At 54.0% G+C, this 23,559-nt stretch overlaps 10 protein-coding genes across 10 annotated transcripts; 6 read left to right on the top strand and 4 right to left on the bottom strand.

Annotated features, from left to right (window-relative positions):
- Window positions 1-207: 207 nt before the first annotated feature.
- PV08_05848 (uncharacterized protein) lies at window positions 208-1,735 on the top strand (the record flags this gene model as incomplete). The annotated part of the gene is made up of 2 exons (XM_016380187.1): window positions 208-1,431; window positions 1,481-1,735. The coding sequence occupies 2 exons, from the start codon at window positions 208-210 to the stop codon at window positions 1,733-1,735; spliced, it is 1,479 nt and encodes a 492-aa protein (XP_016236014.1).
- A 2,277-nt stretch (window positions 1,736-4,012) lies between these two features.
- On the top strand, window positions 4,013-4,585 carry PV08_05847 (uncharacterized protein; the record flags this gene model as incomplete). Its single annotated transcript, XM_016380186.1, has 2 exons — window positions 4,013-4,513; window positions 4,565-4,585. 2 exons carry the CDS (start codon window positions 4,013-4,015, stop codon window positions 4,583-4,585), a joined length of 522 nt encoding a protein of 173 aa, XP_016236013.1.
- A 396-nt stretch (window positions 4,586-4,981) lies between these two features.
- On the bottom strand, window positions 4,982-6,247 carry PV08_05846 (uncharacterized protein; the record flags this gene model as incomplete). The annotated part of the gene is made up of 1 exon (XM_016380185.1): window positions 4,982-6,247. The coding sequence occupies one exon, from the start codon at window positions 6,245-6,247 to the stop codon at window positions 4,982-4,984; it is 1,266 nt and encodes a 421-aa protein (XP_016236012.1).
- A 760-nt stretch (window positions 6,248-7,007) lies between these two features.
- Window positions 7,008-7,733, bottom strand: PV08_05845 (uncharacterized protein; the record flags this gene model as incomplete). Its single annotated transcript, XM_016380184.1, has 1 exon — window positions 7,008-7,733. One exon carries the CDS (start codon window positions 7,731-7,733, stop codon window positions 7,008-7,010), a length of 726 nt encoding a protein of 241 aa, XP_016236011.1.
- Window positions 7,734-8,583: 850 nt separating this feature from the next.
- Window positions 8,584-10,544, top strand: PV08_05844 (uncharacterized protein; the record flags this gene model as incomplete). Its single annotated transcript, XM_016380183.1, has 4 exons — window positions 8,584-9,168; window positions 9,282-9,370; window positions 9,446-9,851; window positions 9,990-10,544. The coding sequence occupies 4 exons, from the start codon at window positions 8,584-8,586 to the stop codon at window positions 10,542-10,544; spliced, it is 1,635 nt and encodes a 544-aa protein (XP_016236010.1).
- Window positions 10,545-10,737: 193 nt separating this feature from the next.
- PV08_05843 (uncharacterized protein) lies at window positions 10,738-12,962 on the bottom strand (the record flags this gene model as incomplete). The annotated part of the gene is made up of 2 exons (XM_016380182.1): window positions 10,738-12,439; window positions 12,496-12,962. The coding sequence occupies 2 exons, from the start codon at window positions 12,960-12,962 to the stop codon at window positions 10,738-10,740; spliced, it is 2,169 nt and encodes a 722-aa protein (XP_016236009.1).
- A 188-nt stretch (window positions 12,963-13,150) lies between these two features.
- Window positions 13,151-14,101, top strand: PV08_05842 (uncharacterized protein; the record flags this gene model as incomplete). Its single annotated transcript, XM_016380181.1, has 2 exons — window positions 13,151-13,277; window positions 13,335-14,101. 2 exons carry the CDS (start codon window positions 13,151-13,153, stop codon window positions 14,099-14,101), a joined length of 894 nt encoding a protein of 297 aa, XP_016236008.1.
- A 2,044-nt stretch (window positions 14,102-16,145) lies between these two features.
- On the top strand, window positions 16,146-17,763 carry PV08_05841 (uncharacterized protein; the record flags this gene model as incomplete). Its single annotated transcript, XM_016380180.1, has 2 exons — window positions 16,146-17,475; window positions 17,606-17,763. 2 exons carry the CDS (start codon window positions 16,146-16,148, stop codon window positions 17,761-17,763), a joined length of 1,488 nt encoding a protein of 495 aa, XP_016236007.1.
- Window positions 17,764-18,035: 272 nt separating this feature from the next.
- Window positions 18,036-19,618, bottom strand: PV08_05840 (uncharacterized protein; the record flags this gene model as incomplete). Its single annotated transcript, XM_016380179.1, has 2 exons — window positions 18,036-19,109; window positions 19,169-19,618. 2 exons carry the CDS (start codon window positions 19,616-19,618, stop codon window positions 18,036-18,038), a joined length of 1,524 nt encoding a protein of 507 aa, XP_016236006.1.
- Window positions 19,619-21,005: 1,387 nt separating this feature from the next.
- Window positions 21,006-22,924, top strand: PV08_05839 (uncharacterized protein; the record flags this gene model as incomplete). Its single annotated transcript, XM_016380178.1, has 4 exons — window positions 21,006-21,153; window positions 21,189-21,472; window positions 21,566-22,385; window positions 22,500-22,924. The coding sequence occupies 4 exons, from the start codon at window positions 21,006-21,008 to the stop codon at window positions 22,922-22,924; spliced, it is 1,677 nt and encodes a 558-aa protein (XP_016236005.1).
- Window positions 22,925-23,559: the final 635 nt, after the last annotated feature.

Genomic DNA, 23,559 nt, shown 5'->3' with positions numbered 1-23,559 from the left:
CGTCCTTCGTGTGGTAAGAAAAGCAATACCCTTGCACACAGTGGTCTGTCCATGCCTTGTGACTCATTCGCATTTTTGCTTTTGCTCCCCATGACTTAAAGACTGGCCGACGCGACGACTGTGAGCTCGAGCGAAGCTGATATCGCCGTGTGAACAGTTTCTCCTCTACACCTTCGGCACCAAACCTTTCCCCCAACTCGCCGCACCATGTCGTCCACACCGCACCTTCGCAGTCTGAACATAGACAATATCAACCCCCATGTGAAGGCGGCACAGTACGCTGTCCGAGGAGAACTGGCAATCAAATCAGAAGAATACAGACACAAGCTAAGATACACCGACCCGCCCACTCCTCCAGAGGAGCCTCTTCCGTTCGACTCTGTCATCTCCGCCAATATCGGCAACCCCCAACAGCTCGACCAGAAACCCATCACGTTCTTCAGAGAGGTCCTCGCTCTTGTGGAGCACCCCAAACTTCTGGAGAACGAAGAGGCTCTTAAGAAACATTTTGGTTACAAGCAGGATGCTATCGACCGTGCCCGTTGGCTGTTGAAAGAGGTTGGCTCTGTCGGTGCATATTCGCAGTCCATGGGTGCCCCGGGCATCCGACAGTCGGTTGCGAATTTCATTGAGCAGCGCGATGGCTTTCCGGCGGAGAAGAACGATATCTATTTGACGGCCGGTGCCTCGTCTGGAGTGCACTCATTGCTTACCGTTATCTGTGCAAGCCCCTCTACCGGTGTCATGATTCCCATCCCACAGTACCCCTTGTACACCGCTACACTGGCTCTACACAATGCACGTGCTGTCCCATACTACCTGGATGAGCAGCATGGGTGGGACACGAACATGGCTGTCATCAGGGAATCGTACGAGAAGGCTGTTGCCGAGGGCACCGATGTTCGTGCTATTGTGGTCATCAACCCAGGCAACCCGACTGGTGCTTCGTTGTCGGAGTGGGATGTTGAAGATGTCATCAAGTTCGCTGCGGAAAAGAGTCTAGCCATCATTGCAGACGAAGTATACCAGACGAACGTTTTTATCGGAAAGTTCCACTCATTCAAACGTGCCTTGAGAATCTTGCAGCAAAAGGAGCCCGGGCTTTATGACCATGTCGAACTGGCTTCCCTCAACTCTGTGTCGAAAGGCATGGTGGGTGAATGTGGACATCGTGCTGGTTATTTCGAGCTTGTCGGCTGGGACCAAGAAGTGCAAGCCCAGATTTACAAGTTGATCAGCATCATGCTCTGCCCTCCGGTCATCGGACAATGCCTGGTCGAAATGGTGGTCAACCCACCAAAGAAGGGTGATCCCAGCTATCACCAGTATCACGAAGAATACTATGCCATCAAGCACGGCTTGCAGCAACGCGCCACCGCACTGTATGATGCGTTTGAGAGGATGGAGGGTGTCGAAGTTGGTGAACCCCAGGTATGTTTGCGGATCGGACGTGATTACAGCCTCAGACTAACATAGGTAGGGCTCCATGTACCTCTTCCCAACCATCCGTCTCCCTCCAAAGGCAATTGAAGCAGCGAAAGAGGCGGGCAAGAAACCAGACGACTTCTACTGCTTGCGGCTACTAGATGCAACCGGCATTTGTGTGGTTCCAGGCTCCGGTTTTGGTCAGAAGCCCGATACCCTCCACTTCCGGACCACATTTTTGGCTCCTGGTACGGACTGGGTTAGTCGGTGGACAAAGTTCCACCACGAGTTTATGGACAAATATAGATAAGCATACGCCCGCGTGCAACGTTTTTGTTGATGTCAAGGTTGACTGCCTTGCAGTGATCCCACCGAATCCGACTCTGAAGAGGGAGTTGAATTGAATTGAATTGAACCAGGCATTGATATGTAACGCTGAGGGGACTCGATTCCACTCTTTTGCTCTGCAGAATGACTGTATACCCAGGGCTCGCATTGGTCATGTTGTATTTAGGACATGGCCTCGAAGCAACATCTGGCAAGATTCGGAGACTCGAGGATTCATCGTGACGACGACCAGGACTTTTATTGAGCAAGAGGATTAACGGTGTTTCCTGCTGTTCTTTCACTCAATCGTATCGGTTTATGCGCATGCGAGTATGATGATGGGACTCAGGGAGTTCTATTTCTTCTGCTTGGCCGAGGCAGTCGTGGCTATTCTATTACGACTGCGGTAACTCGGAGTTTTTCGGTCATTAGTTTCCAAAAAATGCACATATGATTTACCTTTTCTCATTTTCGCCTTTTTTGGGCTGTCTTAGGTACGGGAGGTGTGTTATTGCCATGTCTTTGACAGGTTTTTTGGAACAATCAATAGTTTCCGCGAGTACACGAGTAGAAAAGTTGAAGAGTACAAAAGTAGTGGTTGGAGACGAGGCTGTGAACCCCTTTACAGCAAGGGGGGAAATCCGGAGACGGCGGTACTCAGGCAAAACTGGGATTACAAGGTCGGTCGGTCGGTAGATAGTGTAGTGAGGTCTACAGGGGGTCTTTGTCATGCTCATGCATCATGTGTACGGGGACAATGCCACTGACCCTCCGCTCTCTTGTGTCTCATGACATCGAGGAGGGTATGAATGAACGGGTGGACCGGGCTTTTAATCGTGAGGTGACAACGTTCCTTGGTAGGAAATGGACAGGTACACTTAACCAGTGGCGACGGCGATGACGGTCTGGAGTACGAATCACTAACGTTTCGCCTTGAAGAACGGTGGGGATTGACATGACAGTCAGGAGATGAACGTGCCCTCGTGTACCGTGTGGATTTTGATTGGATTGATTGATTCATTTCACAACTGTTCAAGATGGCCGAGTATGATGATGGGGAGTGTTTTTGGATGTCGAAAAGACTTGTACCCCGATAGAGCTGGCGAGACAGAGGAGGTTGATAGACAGACAGTCTCGCTGCCTTTTGCGTGAAGGAATAGAGATAGACAGCGGCTGGCTGATGTTTCCCACCGTTTTCTGCAGTTGGTCGAGCGAAAATATCACCGTCAGATACATGCCCGAACCAGAAACCAGGAACCTCAGTCATCCAGATCATCCATACAGTAGAAAGGAGCTTGCCTGGGATCGCCAAAACCTCGTGTCGTGCGTGTGTAACATGTGTAGCGTGTCTCTCTTGGACGTCGCTAAGATGCGTTGCACAAGGTCAAAATGTTTGCGGCGGGCTAGGCGGGCAGCTTGCGTCAAGTGTGAAACCCACGGGAGTTGGTAGCATAATAAACCACGGTCTGCGCGATGAAATAGTGAAATTGCAGAACGAGGGCCCCATGGAATGACCAGGCATGGCGATGAGAGGAATGCGAGGCCAATTTTCTCACCCAGACAGGGTGATGGATCACGCCCAGATAGGTTAGCGTGGGAATTCAGCGACCACGACAAAGATGATTGATACTCCATCCCCATGCCCTCCTTTTCATTCTCATCCTTTCCAATCAGCTTGTTGCGGAATAAGGTACCATCGACAAGACCCAGGGCCTGTGACCAGTTTGACGTGGTCTTGCAATGACTCTGTTTCTTGAAGATACCAAGCCCTCTTCTCTTTGACGCTGTCTTGGTGCATGCAGATCGGGATAAGACCTCAATGACGCCTCCAAGACATCGTTTGAGAGTGTTTGCCACTGCCTTTGTCAACCTCAGCAAGTGCATGCGCTTTCCTTTGGCACAGCCTGCTCACATCCCTTGTTACGGGCTTGAGGCCAGCCAAAAACATTGTCTGAACTGTTTGCCCGGGAGTGCAAACATCCCCGAATCATGCTCTGACGATCCATTGTTTGTGACGGCAAGATGTATCTGGAGAATTTATTCAAATATGAGGTAGAAAGCCATGATGAAGAGGTGAGTCCCTTGCTCATCAACTTTCGTCCGTCGTCGACTTTCTCCTGTCATCAGCTTTGCCTGTTATCAACTTCTGCCTGTCATCAGCTTCCGCCCTGGGGAACCCCTTACTTATCAAACCCACTTGTCCGGAGCATTCGAACCTCACCTCCATACACTTGTTGATCGGTCTTTCTCTCTCACGACAATGTCACCACTAGCTGCCCTAGTACCTGAATCCAGGAACAACTGCTGGTTCTGTAGATTTCACAATATTTCCGACGCAATAACCTGTGAATCATGCAGAGCATTGGCAATTCCTATTCGAAATCCCACTCCAGATAAGCGCACCGAGGTCGAATGGACCACAACAAATTTTGACCCACACGAGACAACGTTCAATCGTGCTCATGCTTCCTCTTTCTTCACCGCAATCAACTCCCTGGACGGCCAGGAAAGAGCTGTCATCAAGGTGGGAGTGAAGTACCGGTACATTCCCAAGATCGATCACCAATACCCGTCGATACTGATTGTCAAAACCCCGGAAAATGGCAAGCGTTTCACTCTCTGTGGACCTACCGAGGACGCTGCACGCCAAATGAACAGCAACGCAACGTTAAACATAGTGCGGCTGGATAGCGGAATGGGCGCAAACCACCGATTTTGGCAAACCGTCAATGAGATTCTGGACCTCGATACCCACTTCCCGGTAAGGCAAGTTCACTTACATGTCGTTGGTTCTTACATTGACTGCGATCAGGGATGGCAGCAGTATGCCTAGAGACTGAAAGTCGGTTGCTGTTTGGTTGCGATGCTGCTCGTCTGTCAGAAGGAAGCAGTGTCACGACAATGTACCTTTAGAGAAACTAACCTTACCGGACACGCGGCAGCACGGCCTATTACATCCTCAACGCCGTCGACTGGGGGTCACTGCAACTAAGCACCTTGGGATATTTTGCAGAACAGATTGTGAGGTCGGAAAGTCTCTGTAGGTTTATTCATGGATGTGCAAGATGGGGTTTTTGTTTCTTATGTTTTGCAGGAGTTTTTGGAAACTGGTGCTGATAGTACCTTCATAGAATCGCAATTAGATCGCCGCTAGCTAAGAGGAAGAGAACCTCATTGTACGAGTACATGGAATCATCTCAACATGTTCGCACCTAGTTCAGCAGCGGTGTCACTTTGAATCGTCGCCCTCACCAGCCGGCAGCGTGCGTGCATCTTTTTCATCATGCTCCTGGGCCCACGGGTCTTTTCTCCGGTACCTGTCCAGAAGAGCCTGTTGCCCTGCATTCAACTGGTTTACTTCACAAGAAAGCGGCATTCCCCAATGATGAGCTCTAAATTCCCCTTGGACGGGATGGCATTCGCAGAAAGACGGTCTCCACCAGACGGTGTCGACGCCCGGATGGCCATGGTCGCAATGGCCCCAGGCCTGTTCTGCCGGGAACAACTTGTGATATACGAGCTCGACCCACTTCTTCCTGTCAATGTCTGGCATAAGCTCCTCCCACACCGGGTCAAACAACTCGTACGCATCGTCGTTCGGAATCCTGTCGGTGGCACGCCGCTCCGCCCACCAGGGATAGTACCCGGCGTGTTCCCAGTCGACAATGCCCTGGATCTTGCCGTCCTTGACGATGATGTTGGAGAGATTCAGGTCCCCGTGGGTGAAGACGTACGGCTCGCAGCTCGGGAAACCCGCCTTGAGCGCTTGGAATTTCTCCTCAATCACGGCCGGGTCCAGAGTGTTGTGCACCCTCGTCAGTCCTATGCGGAGGTCTGGGCCCAGGCCGTCCAGCCATTCGTCGACCGAGTACGGGATCTTGAAGCAGTTCCCGGGCCGCGACATCAAGCACACGCCGAGAATATTGTCGTTGAGCTGACTGCCGTCGACCCTCTGCGGTCGGGGCGCCGTGAACTGTCGCATTTTCCTGAGGATGTCGGTGAGCTGCCGGCTGTAGCTGGCCTTCTCCTCCCGGGACAGGCTGGGCCAGACTTCCATGAGCGTGTCGCCTGGGACCCGGGACTCCAGGGTGAGATAGATGGGGTCCCCTGGCTTGCTCAAGCTACGGACTTCTTGCGGGGTGGGAATGCTGTCCTTCGAACCCGGCTGCTCGTGGAGGAACTTGAGCGTCATGTAGTTGTTCCCAAGGTAGCGGTCGTTTGGTTCGTCCCGGAGTATCCATCGCGTCCCAAGTGCCCAGATGCCAGTGTTGGCCCGAGTGTGCATCACCCTGACCCGGGAGCCGTAAAAGGAATACTTCTGGTTACGCGTGTTCCATCCGCAGCTCCAGCAGAGCTCTCTGTCAGGTCCATCGAAATGCCTGGCGAAGAACCACATGTTGCGGTGCTCCAGGAACTCAAGATTTTTGTACTTGCGCGTAGGATCCGTATAGTCCAAGTCATCGGGGACTTCATTTCCCGCTGAGAGCGTCTTCATGGTGAACGGGAGAAGTCCAACCTGTCGGTTTTTGGTTCCAATTCGCACGATATCTGAGCCGGCTGGGATGATGTTGTGAGGGTTCAGAAATCAGATGTCAGGGGCTCGAATCACTTCTTATGATCGAGACAGGACAAAGAGAGGACTCTCCAGCGACGGCCCCGGGGTATGGTGCTGTTTCCGCAACCAGCCAGGAACCCCAGGCTGGGTGACTGTCCTCTTTGTCATCGAAAAGCCACGGCTGCGAATTCTCTTCGGGTGCAGGTCCGGTTCCGGAGTGTTCGACACTATGCATGTTTGATGAGGCATGGTCAAATGGAATGCGAATCTCCGTTAACAGACAACAAGGACCGTTGGTATGTGGATACCCGCGTGCGTTCGTCGACACATTCCACAGCCGGGAAATAAAGACCGAGCAGCCTGCAGGGAGAGATTGGACAGTTACAATCACCGTTTGTGAACCTCGTGTTCAACGGGTCGGACAATGTACTCGGGGTCAAGGGTCTGGATCTTTTAGCCTGTCTCAGAGCTATCGGGAGACCAGGTATTGCAGTTGTGTGCGCTGCTTTGCTCCACCAGAGCCTGAAATTCTTTCGTAGACCTCCTAGAGTCCTATGCATGCAGTTGGCGAGTCCACTGTTGTGTTTTGTCATTGTTTATACTCAGGCGTCCTCGGCCCAGGTGGGCAAATGTCCAAATGGTCACAAACAACTATGGAGAAGTGCCTTGTAACAACACTTGACCAAGACGGTGCCAGCCCTCAGTCTTCTCCATCCCCAATGTACATGATTCTCGGGAAGGCATGCATGTTTTCAAAGGTACAAAACTCTGGGGCACCCAGTATCAGCACCTCCCCCTGTAACGTCGGCAGATGCCTCTTCAGCACTCGCTCCAGCTCCTCCCTCGACTCGCCATCCACATGCCTCATCAAGTACGCAATGCTGACGTGGAACCCGTACTCGTCGTGGTTGGGCGCGCGAAACCCAAGCACATCTGAAATCGCATCTCTCAGTCTCCGCATCCGCCGCTCCTCCTCGGCCGTCGCGCCCTCGAGCTCCAGGCCGATCCCGACAGGACCGGCCTCGATCACGCGCACACGCATGTTATAGGGCGGCGCGAGCCCGAGCTCCCTGAGCTGCGTCCGCCCAAAGGCCGACAGCTTTTCGCGGTAGATGGCCGTACTCTCAGCGAGGGACAGTTTAGCCATGCCCGGCGGCCACATCCCCGGCTCGCACTCCCGCTCTCGCATGCCGTCGAAGACTGTCATGTGCCAGGAGGCCGGTGGGAGGAGATGTATGGACGGGGCGATCCTTGGATGGTCTGCCAGTGCTGTGTAGACGGCTTGGAGCGCCGGGATGAGCGGCGAAGAAGGGGGAATGTGACAGAGGACCGTGTTTCCAGGGTACCGCTGAACCTCGCCGTCGACGGAGAACTTGGCTGGAATGCCGATGGGATATCTGGGTCGATTGGCCGTGGTGGTAGCCATGGCGATAAGGTCAACCGTGGGTTCCAGAAGAGTAGTCTCTCTTGATGCAGCGTGCTCATGTGCTTCTGTCCTCTAATTCAAGATATCAAGATGCTGGGTGGCCTCTCTGGAGTCTGGACGAAGCAGACTACAACCTGTTTGTTTGATGATCAGTCCACGGGCGAAACTCCCGGTGTGTTCGAAGTTTATGTAGCTTCGGCACGGAGTCCTTCCTTGACTCGGCGGCTAGAACTTCCAAGCTTGATTTTAGGTACGTTGAAGCTTGCGCCGATAGAAGAATGCCGCTGATCGGCAAGACAGACGTGCTCGGTCACAGAAGCGATAACCGATCGCTTCGAGAGCCTGTGGGTCATGCATGAACACACCTCGAAACCTGTTATTTATCTCGATCCGAGCTCGGCAATGATCCAAATCTCATCAAAAAACCACCAAAGCGACAAGCGACAAGCGACCAAGTCTTAGAATCCCGAAGTCGTTCCACAATTCTCCTTGTCGAGACCAGCACGTGGCTGGGGCCTCCAACAAAACTGGCTCCCTAGGCCTGGGGAGACTTCGCTACGGCCAAACGCTAAACAGACTTTTGAGAATCAGTTCTTCGACATCCAAAGACACCTGTGGTATGATTCACGAAGCAATGTACATCTCAGAAAGCACCAGCAACCACGACATTCCGCCTGATATATAAGACGCAATGATTGTCCTCGCAACATGGCCTCGACAGTTCAACGGACTACTGCAGTACGCCGCGACCAAAGAGCACAACGGAGGACACACTTCGAGTGTTCAGTCTTAGACAGCGGCCGCCCCTAGGACCTTCGTCTTTGTCCAACTAGGATAGCAGCATCACATCATGGAGCAAAAGCAGCCAACCTCAACTACCGCTGAACCGGCCGCGACGTCGGTCCAGATCGAAACGGTCGTCGCCGACGCAAACGACGCCAACACCACCGAGCGATCGCTGACGCTCTGGCAGGCGCTGAGACTGTACCCCAAAGGCGTCATGTGGAGTTTTGTCATGTCGACGGCTGTCGTCATGGAAGGGTTCGACACCAAACTCTTGGGCACCCTGTACGCGCAGCCGACATTCCGCAAACACTTCGGCGTGCACGCTAAGGGCGACCACTGGGAAATCACGGCGGCGTGGCAGGCCGGGCTCAGCAACGGCTCCATCATCGGCCAGCTGGCCGGCTTGCTCGTTGCGGGCTATCTCTGCGAGCGCTTCGGGTTCAGGAGGAGCATGCTGGCGGGATTGACGCTGATCACCGGTTTGATCTTCATCAGCTTCTTCGCCAAGTCGCTGGTCATGTTGCTCATCGGGCAGATTCTGTTCGGTGTGCCGCTCGGCTTCTTTCAGACCGTCAGCGTGATATATGCGCTCGAGATCGCACCCATGTGTCTGAGGGCGTATTTGACCAACTACGTCAACTTCTGCTGGGTGAGTTAGCCCAGCGGCGAGTCCCTCCCCTCCCCCTCCCCCTCCCCCCGCTGGGACCTGATCCCTGGGATGTCCTTCATTTCTGGCTCCGAGACTGAACAATTTTCGTGCAGGCATTTGGCCAGATCCTCTGTGTCGGGGTCTTGCGAGCCCTACTCAACCGCACAGACCAATGGTCTTATCGAATTCCCTTTGCTCTGCAGTGAGTCTTTGACGATCTGGTGGTGCACACATCCACCACCGCCGTGTGTATCCACGCTGACGAGATTCGTGACAGATGGGTTTGGCCCGTCGTGCTCATTCCCCTCGTCTATCTCGCTCCAGAGTCGCCGTGGTGGCTTGTCCGAGCCGGCCGCCTGGATGAGGCGAGGGCCAGCGTAAAGCGGCTGACGTCGACGGCCAATGCCAATTTCGACGTCGACAAGAACGTGGCTCTCATGGTCGTCACCACGGAGCACGAACGAAACATGGACGGCAGGACGACGTACTATGCTTGCTTTTCCAAGGGCAACCTCAAGCGGACCTTGATCGGCATCGGCATCTACTGCGTCCAGACGCTGTCGGGCAACCCGATACGTGGATCGTCGACGTATTTCCTGCAGCAAGCAGGCATGTCTACCTCGATGAGCTTCACGATGAGTATTGTTGGGTACGCGGTGGCGATCCTGGGCGGTTTCTTCTCTGTAAGTACACCACTGCCACACCCTGCAAGAATCCTGTTTGTTGTTCCACCCGCTTATCACTGTTGCAAAACAACATGAACATGAACATGAACATGGACAAAACTAACTCCTTCTTTCTCTCTCTTCGTCTCTAACTAGTGGCTTCTCCTCCCGCTCTTTGGAAGGCGGAGCATCTACGTCAACTCGCTCGTCCTGATGTTCTTCCTGATGATTGTCATCGGCAGCCTCGGGGTGCCCCAAGCCTCACACCCGGCGTCGTCGTATTCCTGGGCCATCGGCGCCATCCTCATCGTCTCATCGTTCCTCTACAACTGCTCCATTGGCCCGCTCACCAACACACTGTGCTCGGAGATCCCCTCTGCGCTCTTGCGCAGCAAGTCCATCGTCCTGGCCCGCTGGACGTACGCCCTGACGAACATCGTGGTGTCGGTCCTGAATCCGTACATGCTCAACACGACGGCGTGGAACTGGTCGGCCAAGTCGGCCTTCTTCTGGGCAGGATGGTGTGCGGTGGCGGTGGCGTTCGCGTTCTTCTGTGTGCCCGAGACGAAGCATCGGAGCACAGCCGAGTTGGATCTTCTCTTCGATATGAAAATCAGTCCCAGAAAGTTTCATTTGACGACCGTGGATCCAATCGCGGCGATTCGAACGGACATGGAAACGCGGGAGATGCGCAGGGAAACGACCGTCTGAGCAGCCTCCGCATTATTGCTGTTGCGTGCACAACGAAATCGTGTGTGTCGTTCGTTATTGACACGCCTCAGGATGGAAAAAAAGAGCGGGAAGTTGTTTGCCTGCAAGGACTGTCTCGGAGCCGGGGCGAGTATTTCTTCATAGTGTATTACTAAGTACCTTTTTGGAGACCGTGTTCGTGCCTCTCCTCCCTTCACAAGAAGGGAGGCGGCACCCCAAAGTGCCAAATGCTGAAGTACTTGGATGTAACTCTGCGGGATTTGCGGAGCTGCATATCACCCAACGCCTCGGCGAAAGCAGCGAAGAATGCACTTCGACAGATGGGATCGTTGATTTCGCGTAGCCGCGCCACTGCCCACGCATTCTGCTCGCGGTCCATGCATTCGATGGCGTACAAGAACAAGGGTCGCAGGTAGGCAGCGCGGATGTAGCCGGCCGAGTTCCGGGCATGGTACTCGTCGCGCCGAACATCGTCGGCAACGAAATCAGTGTCACTGTCGCCGGTACGGGCTGCGCATGTGCTGTTCCCGTACACATTAGAGTCTGGGAACGGAGTGACAACACTGTGGTCTCCAGCACTGACACCGCAGCTACTACCTCCATCGACAAGCTTCCTGATTCTTCGCATCGCCACCTTCACTTCTTCGTCAGGCTCTGTCACAGGGTCGCCGAGCAGGCGATGCATCTCGACGAATTCTGCGTGGTAAGCAGCCTCGCAAATGCCGACTAGCGTGATCAACGGGCCCGCGATGGCCGGTGCGAGGTTCGTGGACAATTCTAGCGGAGTCTGGCGCTGTACAGGCGACCGAGTCTCCCAGAGATTCCGGAGGCGGGTCTTGATGTGGGAAATGGCTTCGGCGACTTGGTCTTGGTCCTGGCCTGTGGCGCGCGAGCGATGGTAGTGGGTTAGTTTGGCGATGGAGAGCGATATGGACTGTACGGTCAGGTAGAAGGTCAGGACCGGGCCAGACAGAAATTCGTACATCTGCATGGCCGCCGGTGGCGAGGGCTGATCTGGCAGCGGCGGGAGGTTGGGCATGGCGGTAAATGAACGAGGCAGCGCGTCAGAAAGTGTTTCCGAAAGGAGACCGGCGTGTCCGCCACGCATGGCAGCAGCCTCAAGGAGGGAGAACCACACGATTATCCGTCTGGATAACGGCGATTGTGGGGGAACCTGAGTTTGCACGAAGGAGGTTAATATTGTGTCGTGCTCGGCATTGGTAGTCTTGAGGACGCTATGAGTATCGTATTGTATGGTCGTGAAAATACAAAGGAGGAATGCCGCCAGCAGAGGCAAATCAGAGCCCTTGGAGCTGTCAGTTGAGAGTACGGCATATTCACGTTTCGAGGCATGGTGGAATGAAAGCGCCTTGGACCGCGACAGACCGTAAATCTGCGCTTTGTACAAGGCAGACACTGCCATGATGGCCAGCATGATGGCCGGCTCGGACTGGCCCAATCTTGCAGCTTCAGCCTTCATCTGCGTCCAGTTCCATTGATCGTATGGCGTGATGAGGGGATGCTCTACATGATCAATGAAAAAGGACAGCAGCGACTGCAGGGGATCCTCGGACGCAGTCAATAGGTCCATGGTGGTAGTCAAGCGGATATCACGCGATATGTAAGTCGATGGACAATCCACCGCCGAGTCCAGTTCCAGGTCGGCACTGGGTATAGGCTCCCTGTCCAGGGATTGTAGAGCATTCCGCAGGTGGTCCGTGAGGTCGGTGACAGAGACATGATGGCTCTGGAACGAAGAGCCCTGCCATCGTAAGGAGGTCTCTGGTGTGGCAGCATCGTGAATCGACTCTCGCTGCCGAAGCCTGTGTGAGTCCGGGGATATCGACGTCTGTGCAGCTACACCATTGGATGGAATGGACTGACGAGGTGCAGACCTGGCAGTGACCCTTTGGCGAGTTCGCTTAGGCGTCTGCGATGAGTACACGCATACTCGCGCAAGCCTTGTGCAATTTCCACAGACTGGCTGGGCTTCCTACTCAACGTCTCAGCGATTGTTCCCTGCGCATGTGGAACGAAATCTGGTACATCGCATTTCACCTTCCTTGATCTGCAAGTCAAGCAGCCAGTCCGCACTCGAATCCGATGCTCGCCGTTCATGTTCGCCTGAGGCTGCCGCATCGAAGCAGCTGATGTCGTATGCTCCTTCACATAGAGCGTTATCAAGCGAGTATGAAGTTGCCGCTCGGCAACAGAGTCTTGCGCGAGGCGGAAACAGGCTAAAAGAGACTTCAGGCGGGTTCTTGCGAGCACTGGACCAACTGCAGAGACTTGTAGTAGCCGCTTGCCGGTCGCCCATAGAGTCGATACGAGGATTCCGTCGAGATGGAATAAGCGAGCGCCAATCACAACGCAACCACGTGCACGTTCCCCTGGCTGGCGCTGGAGCGAGGGTTCCATATTCTCATCCCAACAAGCCCGGTGAATGACATCGCGCTTGTTCGCATCGATCCTTCGTGTTGGTCGCCAAGCGGTTTGATCATGGGCTTCCCAATATGGATATCCGGACCTCCGCTGTTCAATACATAACAGGGCGGAGGGTTGGGAGTCGTGAGTCGTTATGTGGCTAAGGTCTCAGAGCCGACGATATGGACAACGAATCGGGGCTAGATCTGCAAGCAATCTGCGAATATATGGTTGGAGTTGCTCGCAACGCTGGAGAGATCCTCAGCGCATCTATGAGCAGCCCTCAAGCCTTTACCGTGAAGAAAAACAGTCAGTTTGTGTTTTGGCAACTTCCCTGATCGAACTTCCGGCTGACCCGTTTGATAGCTGCAGACATTGTCACTGAGACTGACAAAAGGGTCGAAGACTTTATACATGATCAACTCGTCGCGAGATATGCCAGCTTCCACTTCCTCGGCGAGGAGACGCATAAGACCGGCAGTGCGATAACAGACCACCCGACCTTTATCGTGGACCCGATTGATGGTACCTCAAATTTCGTGCACGGAATACCCGACGTATGCGTCTCTATCGGACTTGCTGTGGGTCGAGAGCCTATGGTTGGCGTAGTCTACAATCCGATTCACGAGGAGCTCTGGTGGGCGTCAAAAGGGCAGGGTGCGTTCTGTAGACGGTCGAACGGCCCGACTCGGAAACTGCCCTTCAGCTCGCCGCCATTGGAAGGTCTTGGGCCGGCATGCATTGGGATAGAATGGGGCTCTGACCGGGAAGGCCCCAATTTTGAGCTCAACGCCAAAGTCTTCATGACCTTAGCCAGGACTACAGCTACCGGAGGAAAGTTCACGAACTCTCTACGCTGTACTGGTTCGGCGGCGATCACCATCTGCAGGGTTGCTGCCGGACAGCAAGATGCTTTCTGGGAGTGCGGTTGCTGGGCGTGGGATGTCACCGCCGCCTGGTGTATCCTGGCCGAAGCGGGCGGCATAATGGTTGATGGCCACCCCGGGAACTGGTCGCCTCCAATTGACAATCGGCGATATCTAGCGGTTAGGCCAGCGGAAAACGGGCATGCACCGTTCATTGAAGAGTTTTGGTCGATCATTGGTGACAAGAGGTCGACATACGGGCCTTAGCTACGCCGATATAACTGTAAATTGGGCGAAATCTCTGCGTGCGCGGCGAGGGATTTAGGTAGGGCCCTAGATTTCGCAAGCAGGAAATTGCCGCTGCGTCTGCAGGCTGTTGAGGTGATGAAAAAATCCATGATGGTCCCTGCTGCATTGCCGTCATAACAGTACTCGAAGTACGTAAATCTGTCCGAAGAGATTGTCTTGCCCTCTGCATCCTTCTGAACCTGTGGTATCAATCGATCTTCGTTCGCGGTTGCGATGCTGCGTGGTTGGCGTCATGAGTGAGGTGCTATTGTTTCACTGAAAGGAGGGCATGGGGGTCTTCAGATTTTGGCGAGGCCGGGATCGTCCATGTTTCATTCCTTCGATCACAAACGGGACTGGAGTTCCAACTATGCCTCCTGCAAATCGTCATGTCGACTGCTACTCGGAAAGAGCCAGTTTCCGTGTCCGAGCATGAAGACCTGCAAAGGCCACTGCCGTCGTAACCAGGAATCGTCAAAGGGCCTAGTCGATTGTATGGAATGGTCCACCACCGCCATTCAGATCCAAATGCTTTCTTGTCAGGCGACAAAATCCTCTGTTTCTCGGCTATCGGGCCAGCGACTGTCGGGCTTCGAGGTGTGACCGTTGAGGAGACCGACGTTCGGCTCACAGTGATGTCCTGTTCGGTTTTTGTGACTGTGCATGACGACAATGTCGTGCCGTCCCAGGCACATGGGATCACTGTCGAAACCCAAGCAAAAGTCCTGAAGGTGTATTCTTTGGAGCATCTTCCCCTGATGCATGCTGTAGATGGAGAACAGGTCGGCACGAGCTGATGCTGTGCCGTAATGGTTATAGGCTGAAAAGATTTTGTGGGATCATGACAAGGAGTAAAGATGGTCAAGACCTGCGCGAGACCAAGATTGAAGACCCACGTGAATAGAATGAGAATGAGGTGTAGTGCCATAGCAAGAGGCTGCTGGGTGATTGAAGCTTGCCAGTGTGATTGACATACTTGTTCTCAGAAGCAAACTTGGTGCAAGACTGGTCCTTTTGTACGATCTTTTCACCCTGCTGCTACGGGCATCGAACGTCAACATTTTGTCATGGGTAGAATCTAGCGGTCTGCAATTTGCCATGAACCCGTCGACAGGATCTCACCCTTCATGGCAGGCAAGCAGGTGACAAAAGTGTCACACGAGCCACGCGGGCTCCCTAGATCAGATCTGAGAAACCGATATGGGCGATGCTCAGGCCAGCCTGAGGCCTGAGATCACTGATGGAGATAAGGATGTAGCCACTATTGACCAGTGAAGAGTAAATGAAACAAGAGAGTCTGGGGCACCCTGACAGCCGATCATAACGATAGGCTCACAGGGCAGCAAATTCGTGTAGCCAGTCGATGAATTGGCGACGACCCCTGGGGCTCCATACCCTGTAGAGAGCGAAGAATTGTCCAGAGGAATGTCGCTCGGCAGGTCATTCAGACGCTTAAGGGTGCCACCTTAATCTTGCTGCAAGCCGTGACGGGCGAGCAGGGGAGAACTTGGACATGCTTGTTGGCTGGATGAGCCATTCGCGGCGGGAGTGACAGAAGTCAGCAACACCGAGGATGATGGCCACATACCTGGCTGACCATCAGGCTTCCCCTGGTCGTACAATGTGTTCAATATGATATGTGAGGAGTCAGCGCCTCCGTCTCATCCCCAACGCGCACAGTGTCCCGAATGAGCTGCCAGACAAAAGCACAGAGAGGCTCAAAGATGGGGGAGCACGATGCTTGGTTGCTCCCCCACACCGGCGCCTTCACCGGCGTCGCCCCCGAGTTGCCGTCGTGGAGAAGAATCGCCCAACAATTCGACGCTTCATAATCCAATCAACCACGTCTCAATTCTAAACAATCCATAGACATACTGTTATCCAGCAACACAAGAGTCGCATTCGGGCTCACCTCGAGACTGGGGCGCGACGCTGACTACGACGAGGTAAAGACGGCAAGACGAGTGCCCTCTGCCACCACTCAGGGCTCGATATCGACCAGGTATCTAGAAGTATCTGCACGATGTCCGACTCGAAACTCATCCACGGGCTCGAGGTGGCCAAACACGCCTCCCGCTCCTCCTGCTGGGTTGTGGTCAACGGGCACGCGTACGACGTGACAGACTATCTCGACAAGCACCCTGGCGGGTCCCAGATCCTGCTCCAGTACGGCGGCAAGGACGCCACGTCGATATACGAACCCAACCACCCCAAGGGGACGATTGAAAAGGGACTCCCCAAGGACAAGCACCTGGGGCCCGTGGACCCGGCGACGGTGGCGACGCCGCAGAAGCCCCAGGTTACGCGCGACCTGGACAAGACGGCGCGCATCCCGCTCTCGCACTGCGTCAACCTGGACGACATCGAAAAGGCCGCGGAGCGCATCATCTCGCATTCGGCGTGGGTGTACTTCCGGTCGGCGGCCGACGACCTCCGCTCGCTCGCCAACAACCGCGACGACTGGAAGAAGGTGTCGCTGCGGCCGCGGATCCTGCGCAACGTGCGGCGCGTCAACATGCATCGCACGATGCTGGGCCGGAAGTACAAGCTGCCGTTCTTCATCGCTCCCGCCGCGCGCGCCCGGCTGGTCCACGAGGACGGCGAACTGTGCATCGCGCGCGGCGCCGCGAGGGCCGGCATCCCCTACTGCCCGAGCACGTACTCGACGGTGCCGCACGACGAGCTCGCGCGGGGCCACGCGGCCACGACGGCCCAGCTGCACGACGACACCAGCACGCTCTGGTTCCAGCTGTACGTGGCGCACGAGAAGCCGCGCACGCTCGAGCTGATCAAGATCGCCCGCGACAACGGGTACAAGGCGCTCGTCATCACGGTCGACTCGCCCGTGGTCGGCAAGCGCGAGGACGACGAGCGGTACCGCGCCGAGCTCGCCACCGCGTCCGGCGACACCAGCGTGCTGACCGAGTGGTACCGGCCGCAGACGTCCGACGACGGCCCGCCGCTGCGCGGCCACCACTCGTCCACGCTCGACTGGGACGACCTGCCCTGGATCCGGGAGGCGTGGGCGGGCGCCGGCCCTGTCGTGCTCAAGGGCATCCAGTGCGCCGAGGACGCCGCCCTCGCCTACGACCACGGCGTCGACGCCATCTACCTCAGCAACCACGGCGGCCGCCAGTGCGACGACGCCCCGAGCTCCCTCCGCACCCTGCTCGAGATCCGCCGCTTCTACCCGCACCTGATCGGCAAGATCGAAATCTTCCTCGACGGCTGGGTGCGCAGGGGCACCGACATCATCAAGGCTTTGTGCCTGGGGGCCACCGCGGTGTCGATGGGCCGACCGTTCATGTACGCAACCGCTTACGGTGACGAGGGTGTGATGAAAGTCATCCAGTGTGAGTACCTACATAACTGATTTAATCGGTCCATCCCCTTCCCCCCCTACCTCGGCTTTCCAAGTCGATGAAAACTCCCAAGAAGAAAAACCAACGCACTGCAAAATGCTGGCTGACAAAAACCCAACAGTACTCAGTGAAGAGATAGAGACCACCATGAGAAACATGGGCGTGACTAGCCTGGACCAGCTGAACCCTTCCTATGTCAATACCAAAATCCTAGAAAGAGAGTTGCCCGACGACCTGCGATTTGAAGCAGAATGGCCTACCTTTAAGCCAAAGTTATAGACCCTAAAGCGTGTTTCTGCTTCTCGTACCCCGGTAAGGAATCTGGATGGGTTGAAGCTCTCAGGAACATCTTGAGGAAACTGTTGACTAGATCGGCCACGATAAATGAACTCGTTTGTCGGTGTGTGTCATGCAATATACGTTGATTCTGTACATCTATGGGCGTTAAATACAGTCTACTCCACCAAGAAATATGCAAATTCTACCACCTTATTAATTCATGGTGTACGCGCGAAACGCAGAGCCCAACTGAAAGCCTCAAACGGCATGCATCACGCTTGTCTCCTCTCTTGGTCTTGCATGAGCGGCACTGTATCTGCATTCATCGCTTCTGTGTTGCTTCTACCGTCATTCGTTTCATCTTCGTCGTCAAAAGCTGCTTCTGCTTCTTCTCGATCTTCATCCCGTTTGCGGAGTTTTTCACGTTCCTCCTCTCGCATCTTTTTGACCTTCAGATAATTATAGCATGCAATGCTGCAAATGGTGACAATCAGGCCACTGATATTCACAAAAGACAGTTCATCATGGAACACGATTCCAGCAGCACTGATAGTGACCACTTCCTTGAAGATACCACAGATACTGAGTGTGACCACGCTCGTTCGCTGAAGTAGTGTAAACTCACTCGCAATCATACAAAAGGCGAGGAAACCGGGGACGAACAGGAGAAGCATTGCCTTGAGCAATCCTTGCGAGCTGATCAGCATTTGAATGCCCGTGACGACCGCTGCAGGAGTCTCGGACAAACAAGCAATGACCGTCAGGGAAACGAACATGATAGGTGCCAGGAAGAAGAGGGTTGCAAAAGGGTTTGAAGTTGCTGGATGGCGTAATAGTAGGATCTGAGTTAATGCCCATCTGAAGCCGGAAAAGAAAGACGCCGAGATTGCGAGGGCGAATCCAAGCGCATTGAATGCGGTCTCGCCTGCAACCATCATGAGAACACCAAGCGCCATGGTGAAGATGATCAGAATGAGTTTGACCGAAGGCGTTTCCAAGCGAAACAGAAAGGCAAACATGAGGACGAAAATCAGCACCGAGGATTTACACATGGTGTAGAAGGTAAGGGTAATGAATCGGAGCGAGGCGTTGCCTAGGCCAATGTCAAGAGAAGTTGCCGTTCCAGTAGGGACCAGACGGGTGAGATAGAATAGTGGCGTAAGCAGGGGCTTTTGTGGCTGAGAGTCGTCTCGTGCCGTTTTCAAATGCGGCACAGATGGCCGTAATGAAGGAAAGACGAGGAGTACGGCCGATGCAAGGCCAAATTGGACAAACATGTGTAGAGAGGTCGCAAATAGTGGGAATGGGAAGTCGATGTGGTCGGAGGAGAACATCATCTTGTTGTACTGGGTTGGATCTCATTAGTCGCCAGACCGCGCAACTCCCAGGTCTGAAAGTGACTTACGATAGATATGGCCAGAGAAAAGAAATACCACATGAGAATAAGTCCGCCATTGACCAGTAGCCGGCGGAGAACCGTCCTGTCTGCATCGTTGACTTCGTCCTTGGAGATAGTCGCCGTTCCTGCGATGCCTGCAATCCGCGAGTCCAGGCCATCACGCCTCCTCTTTTTCCCGAGATACTTCCTCCGTTCCCCTTTGTTTAATCCAGTTTCTTCATCGTCGTCCGGTTCCAGATCGGAGTCGAAAGCTCCCAGTTCGTGTGCTTCGGGTTCGGACATGGATGACCCTGCCTCATCACCTGAGCTGGCGGTCCTGCTTTCGGAAACGGAACCAGTACCTCGACGTCTGTATTTGCGACGCGGATTGATAAACGGCGAGCTATCTTCGCCAGAATCGGGCGGCGCCACAGTAGAAGGCCTTTGAACGTGATCCCGATAAGGAATCGCTGCCATGTGAAAAGGCACGAGAGGATGTCAGGTCAGGACATGGAGCCCGGAGAGTCAACGGAGGTGATGTTCGCCGACGAAGGAGCGACTGTGTCTAACCAAGAAGCTGAAGGAATGGACTGCAGTTGGATTGCAGGAACAGGGGCATGTTATCGATGTGTTAACTTTCTCACCTCTGCTGCTCAACGTGTCCAGACTGACACCGCGCTAGTGGTGTCGACGCAGGCACGTGTCAGCGGCTTAGGTAAGCGGCAGGGGTCGGATCCAGACTCTGCATCCATATCCCATATTAAAAGGATGCCATCAGCCAGAATTCTGGCTCGCGCTCGGTCAAAGCAAAGTCAACAATCGGAAAGCAAGAATACCCTCGTCCTCGGCAGAGCGTTCATGTAAACCTTCTACGGACGAACAGTCTTGGTGCCGCCGGTGTTCGAGTCTCCTGTTTCACTGGCTCTTGTACCACGGAGCCCATACTTGGGGTCGACGAACGCTGCCCTTTGGAGGGGATCAGGTGCCATTCTTGGAGTCGTGGAGTGAAAGTGACAGTCATGGACACGCCACGAAGCATCCTCGCCTGCTCAGACGTCGGCTTTTGAAAAACGGCAGACATTCGGAAAAGTTCGGGTGGCTTCTTCAGCAGCCGCTCTGAAATCTCACCATGATGGTAAACTTCGAGGACAGAAGCCGATATTCCCGTGGAACAATATCGTGTATGCTTCTCAGGTCTGTGTCGCCAGCAGTTCCATCGGCACACAAACCGCCATCACCGGTCACCGGTCAATCAATGTTGCATTCGATTTCTCGGCGAGTCTGGGCACGTCTGGGTCTAGCCATCTAACCAGCAAGGATCTCCGCTACACAACAATGAGGGTCTCGCCTCCAGACTGGGGTTCTCATTTACCGTCCTCCATTCTGGGGCGCTTCACAACCATCCTAGACTCTAACTGACTCCCATGAGACCCCGTCAGATCGAGCACATTGATGTCGTCGGTCGGGCTCTTGGACTCCCCCTTTCTCCTCCATGACGGGGGCTTGACACTGGCATGACACCCACACAAGTTGGATCCTGCCACAAGCTTTCTCCTCGTGCCATTCAACCATGATCCCTGCATCACGAAAACCAGAACGCTCGGCAGGCTAAGCCTTCCGAAGCATTTGCCAACAAACGACAAGACGATAGCCGGAGAAAGGTGTTGATACTGGGGCATGGAGCATGAACGGCTGTGGATTTACCCAACATGACACTTTTCGCTGAACAATCGCCCGACAGCGAGCTAGGGCAAAGTATATATCTATCAGTCCTGGTTCTTCCTGTCCCACCGACAACCTCAACCCCCGGTTCCTCTTCCATCTTTTCAACTTTCCCCAGGAAATTCCTCCCGATACCACCAAAATGGGTGCTGGAAAGAACCCGGTCAATATTTTCAAGCTTAATCTGGGCGATGACCCCAAGGAGGTGCTCAATTGGAGACTATGGTTTGCTGTCTTTTCCTTTGGCGTCATGGGTGCTGCTCGGGGGATTGACGAAGGCTCATCTCTGGGTAGAGTCTGCTCTGGTCATGCTCAACGAGTCAAGCTAATGCGTACAGCACCTTCAACACCAAGCATTTCCAGAAGATGCTCCATTTTGATGAACTCGATGATAAGGCGTATGCCGATGTCAAGGGCAATGTCTCTGCCATGGTACAGATTGGATCTGTTGCTGGCGCGCTTCTCGCCTTCCTTGTCGCCGACCGTATTGGCCGACTCTGGGCCACACGTCAACTCTGTATAGTCTGGATTCTCGGCATTGTCATTTTCTTGACAAACAATGGTCGTCTGGGTCAAGTCTACGCTGGCAGATTCATAGCAGGTATTGGTGTAAGTATTTCTGCAGGCTTGAATTGCTGCCTTGGAAATGCCTTTGTTCGTCTTGATAGAACATCATTACTGACTGACAACACACCTATACAGATTGGAGAAACCACTGTCATTGCACCCGTATACATCGCGGAGATTTCACCAAAGGCTGTGCGTGGTCTCTGCACTTGCGTCTTCGCTGGGTCCGTATATCTGGGCATTATGCTTGCCTACTTCACGACATGGGGTAGTTCTCTACACCTCAACCAGAACACGTCCACGGCGTGGGTAGTTCCGACGACTCTCCACATTATGTTTGCCGGCATCATCCTGATTCTGTCGTTCTTCAACTACGAATCTCCCCGCTACCTGATCAAGTGCGGCCAGGTCGAACACGCTATCAAGAACCTCGCGCGCGTACGCAATCTCCCCGCTGAGCATGAAGTGATCGTGCACGAGATCCACGATATCCAGCACCAACTGGAAGAAGAGCAAGAAGCCACCATGGGGGCAGGTTTCCTAGGCATGCTCCGCGAGATGTTCTGCATGCCCAACAACGCTTTCCGTCTCTACCTCGGTCTAGGCGTGCAACTCATGTCGCAATGGTCGGGCGCTGGCAGCATCACGATCTACGCGGCCGATTTCTTTGCCCTTCTCGGAACGGAAGGCCAGAACGAGAAGCTCTTCGCCACCGCCATATTTGGTGTCGTCAAGTTTGTCGCCGCCATCATGTGTGCTCTGTTCTTGGTCGATGTGATTGGCCGGAAACGGGCTTTGATCATCGGCATTTCCCTGCAGGCTCTCTCGATGGCCTATGTTGCATCGTTTCTCACGGCAGTCCCGGGCTTAGAGGATGAGGGATTCACCTTTACCCCGGCGCAGAAGCATGCTAGTATCGGTGCTATCGTCATGATCTATCTGTCAGGTTTTAAATGTAAGTCTCTCACTTTCCCCTGCGCGCTTTGTATTCCAAATTTGGAAATACTTTTGGCACGTGTATATCTTTGTATATCTTCTCAACTCAATGCTAATTTTTTTTTGGTGACAGGGGCGATGGGATGGAATTCTGTCCAGTATCTGATCAACGCCGAGATCTATCCTCTCCGGATTCGAGCCTTTTCGAGTTCCCTGGTCATGTGTTTCCATTTTGTCAACCAATACGGCAACAGCAAGGCCGTCCCGTCGATGCTCCTGGACACCAGCAACGGTGGTATGACTGCCAAGGGCACATTCTGGTTCTTCTTCGCCGTCACCGCCTTAGGTGGCGTGTGGGTGTGGTTCACCATCCCCGAGACAGCCGGGTTGTCGCTCGAAGCTATGGACGGCTTATTCAAGCTGCCTTGGTACAAGATCGGTACACATGGGCGGAGACACGCGGATATGCAGACGCAGCTGGATCGAGAGAGGGAGCTTACGGAAAAGCACGAGGCAACAGAGGTTGAAGTCGTTCAAGAGTCGGACAAGAGGGTGTAAAAAGGGGGACCAATTGGGGAGGTAGATGTTGTGGGAGGGAGTAGGTAGCCACAGCATGGAGCATATTGAAATGGTGCTTGGGTGAATGCTTTCACCATCACAGGAATGAGGAATGAGGAATGTGGCATACTGGCCGAATCTGAAGCCAAACTACTAAGCTTCAGCCCCAAGTTGTTGTATTCTGTGTCTTGAGAGACTCTGACTGCTCCCAAACAGTGGTGTACATAAAGTATCGATGCTCTATGGTCCATGGGATGTGAAGGTCAGGTCCTTGGAGCCAACATTCTTGAATGGATGTACAAGTACTCCGTACCTAGTGAAGGCATTTATTCATTTGTGGGTTTCGTAATCAGGTGGCTGCAGCTACGACTGTCGGCTCCACCCCATCTCCAAGGCAAAGGATGATACTATGTGGTGATGATGGAAGCAGTGGAATTAGGGACCTTGTCCTCCGTATCCGTATCTCGTTGAAGAGTCAATACTCGTACATGGTGTCGATGGCGAGAGAAAGTGATGACGCATCATTCTGCACGCCATACGGAGTCCATTGTTATCCCTTATTGAAGCTTTAGGAGGTACAGGCACTCAGGGTTCACCTACGAGTAGATACTTGTGCTGTTTGTAGTTGGTACATG

The sequence above is a fragment of the Exophiala spinifera genome (genome assembly GCF_000836115.1).
Source record: "Exophiala spinifera strain CBS 89968 unplaced genomic scaffold supercont1.4, whole genome shotgun sequence".
Lineage (NCBI taxonomy): Eukaryota > Fungi > Ascomycota > Eurotiomycetes > Chaetothyriales > Herpotrichiellaceae > Exophiala > Exophiala spinifera.
This window is presented reverse-complemented; position numbering and strand designations above follow the sequence as displayed.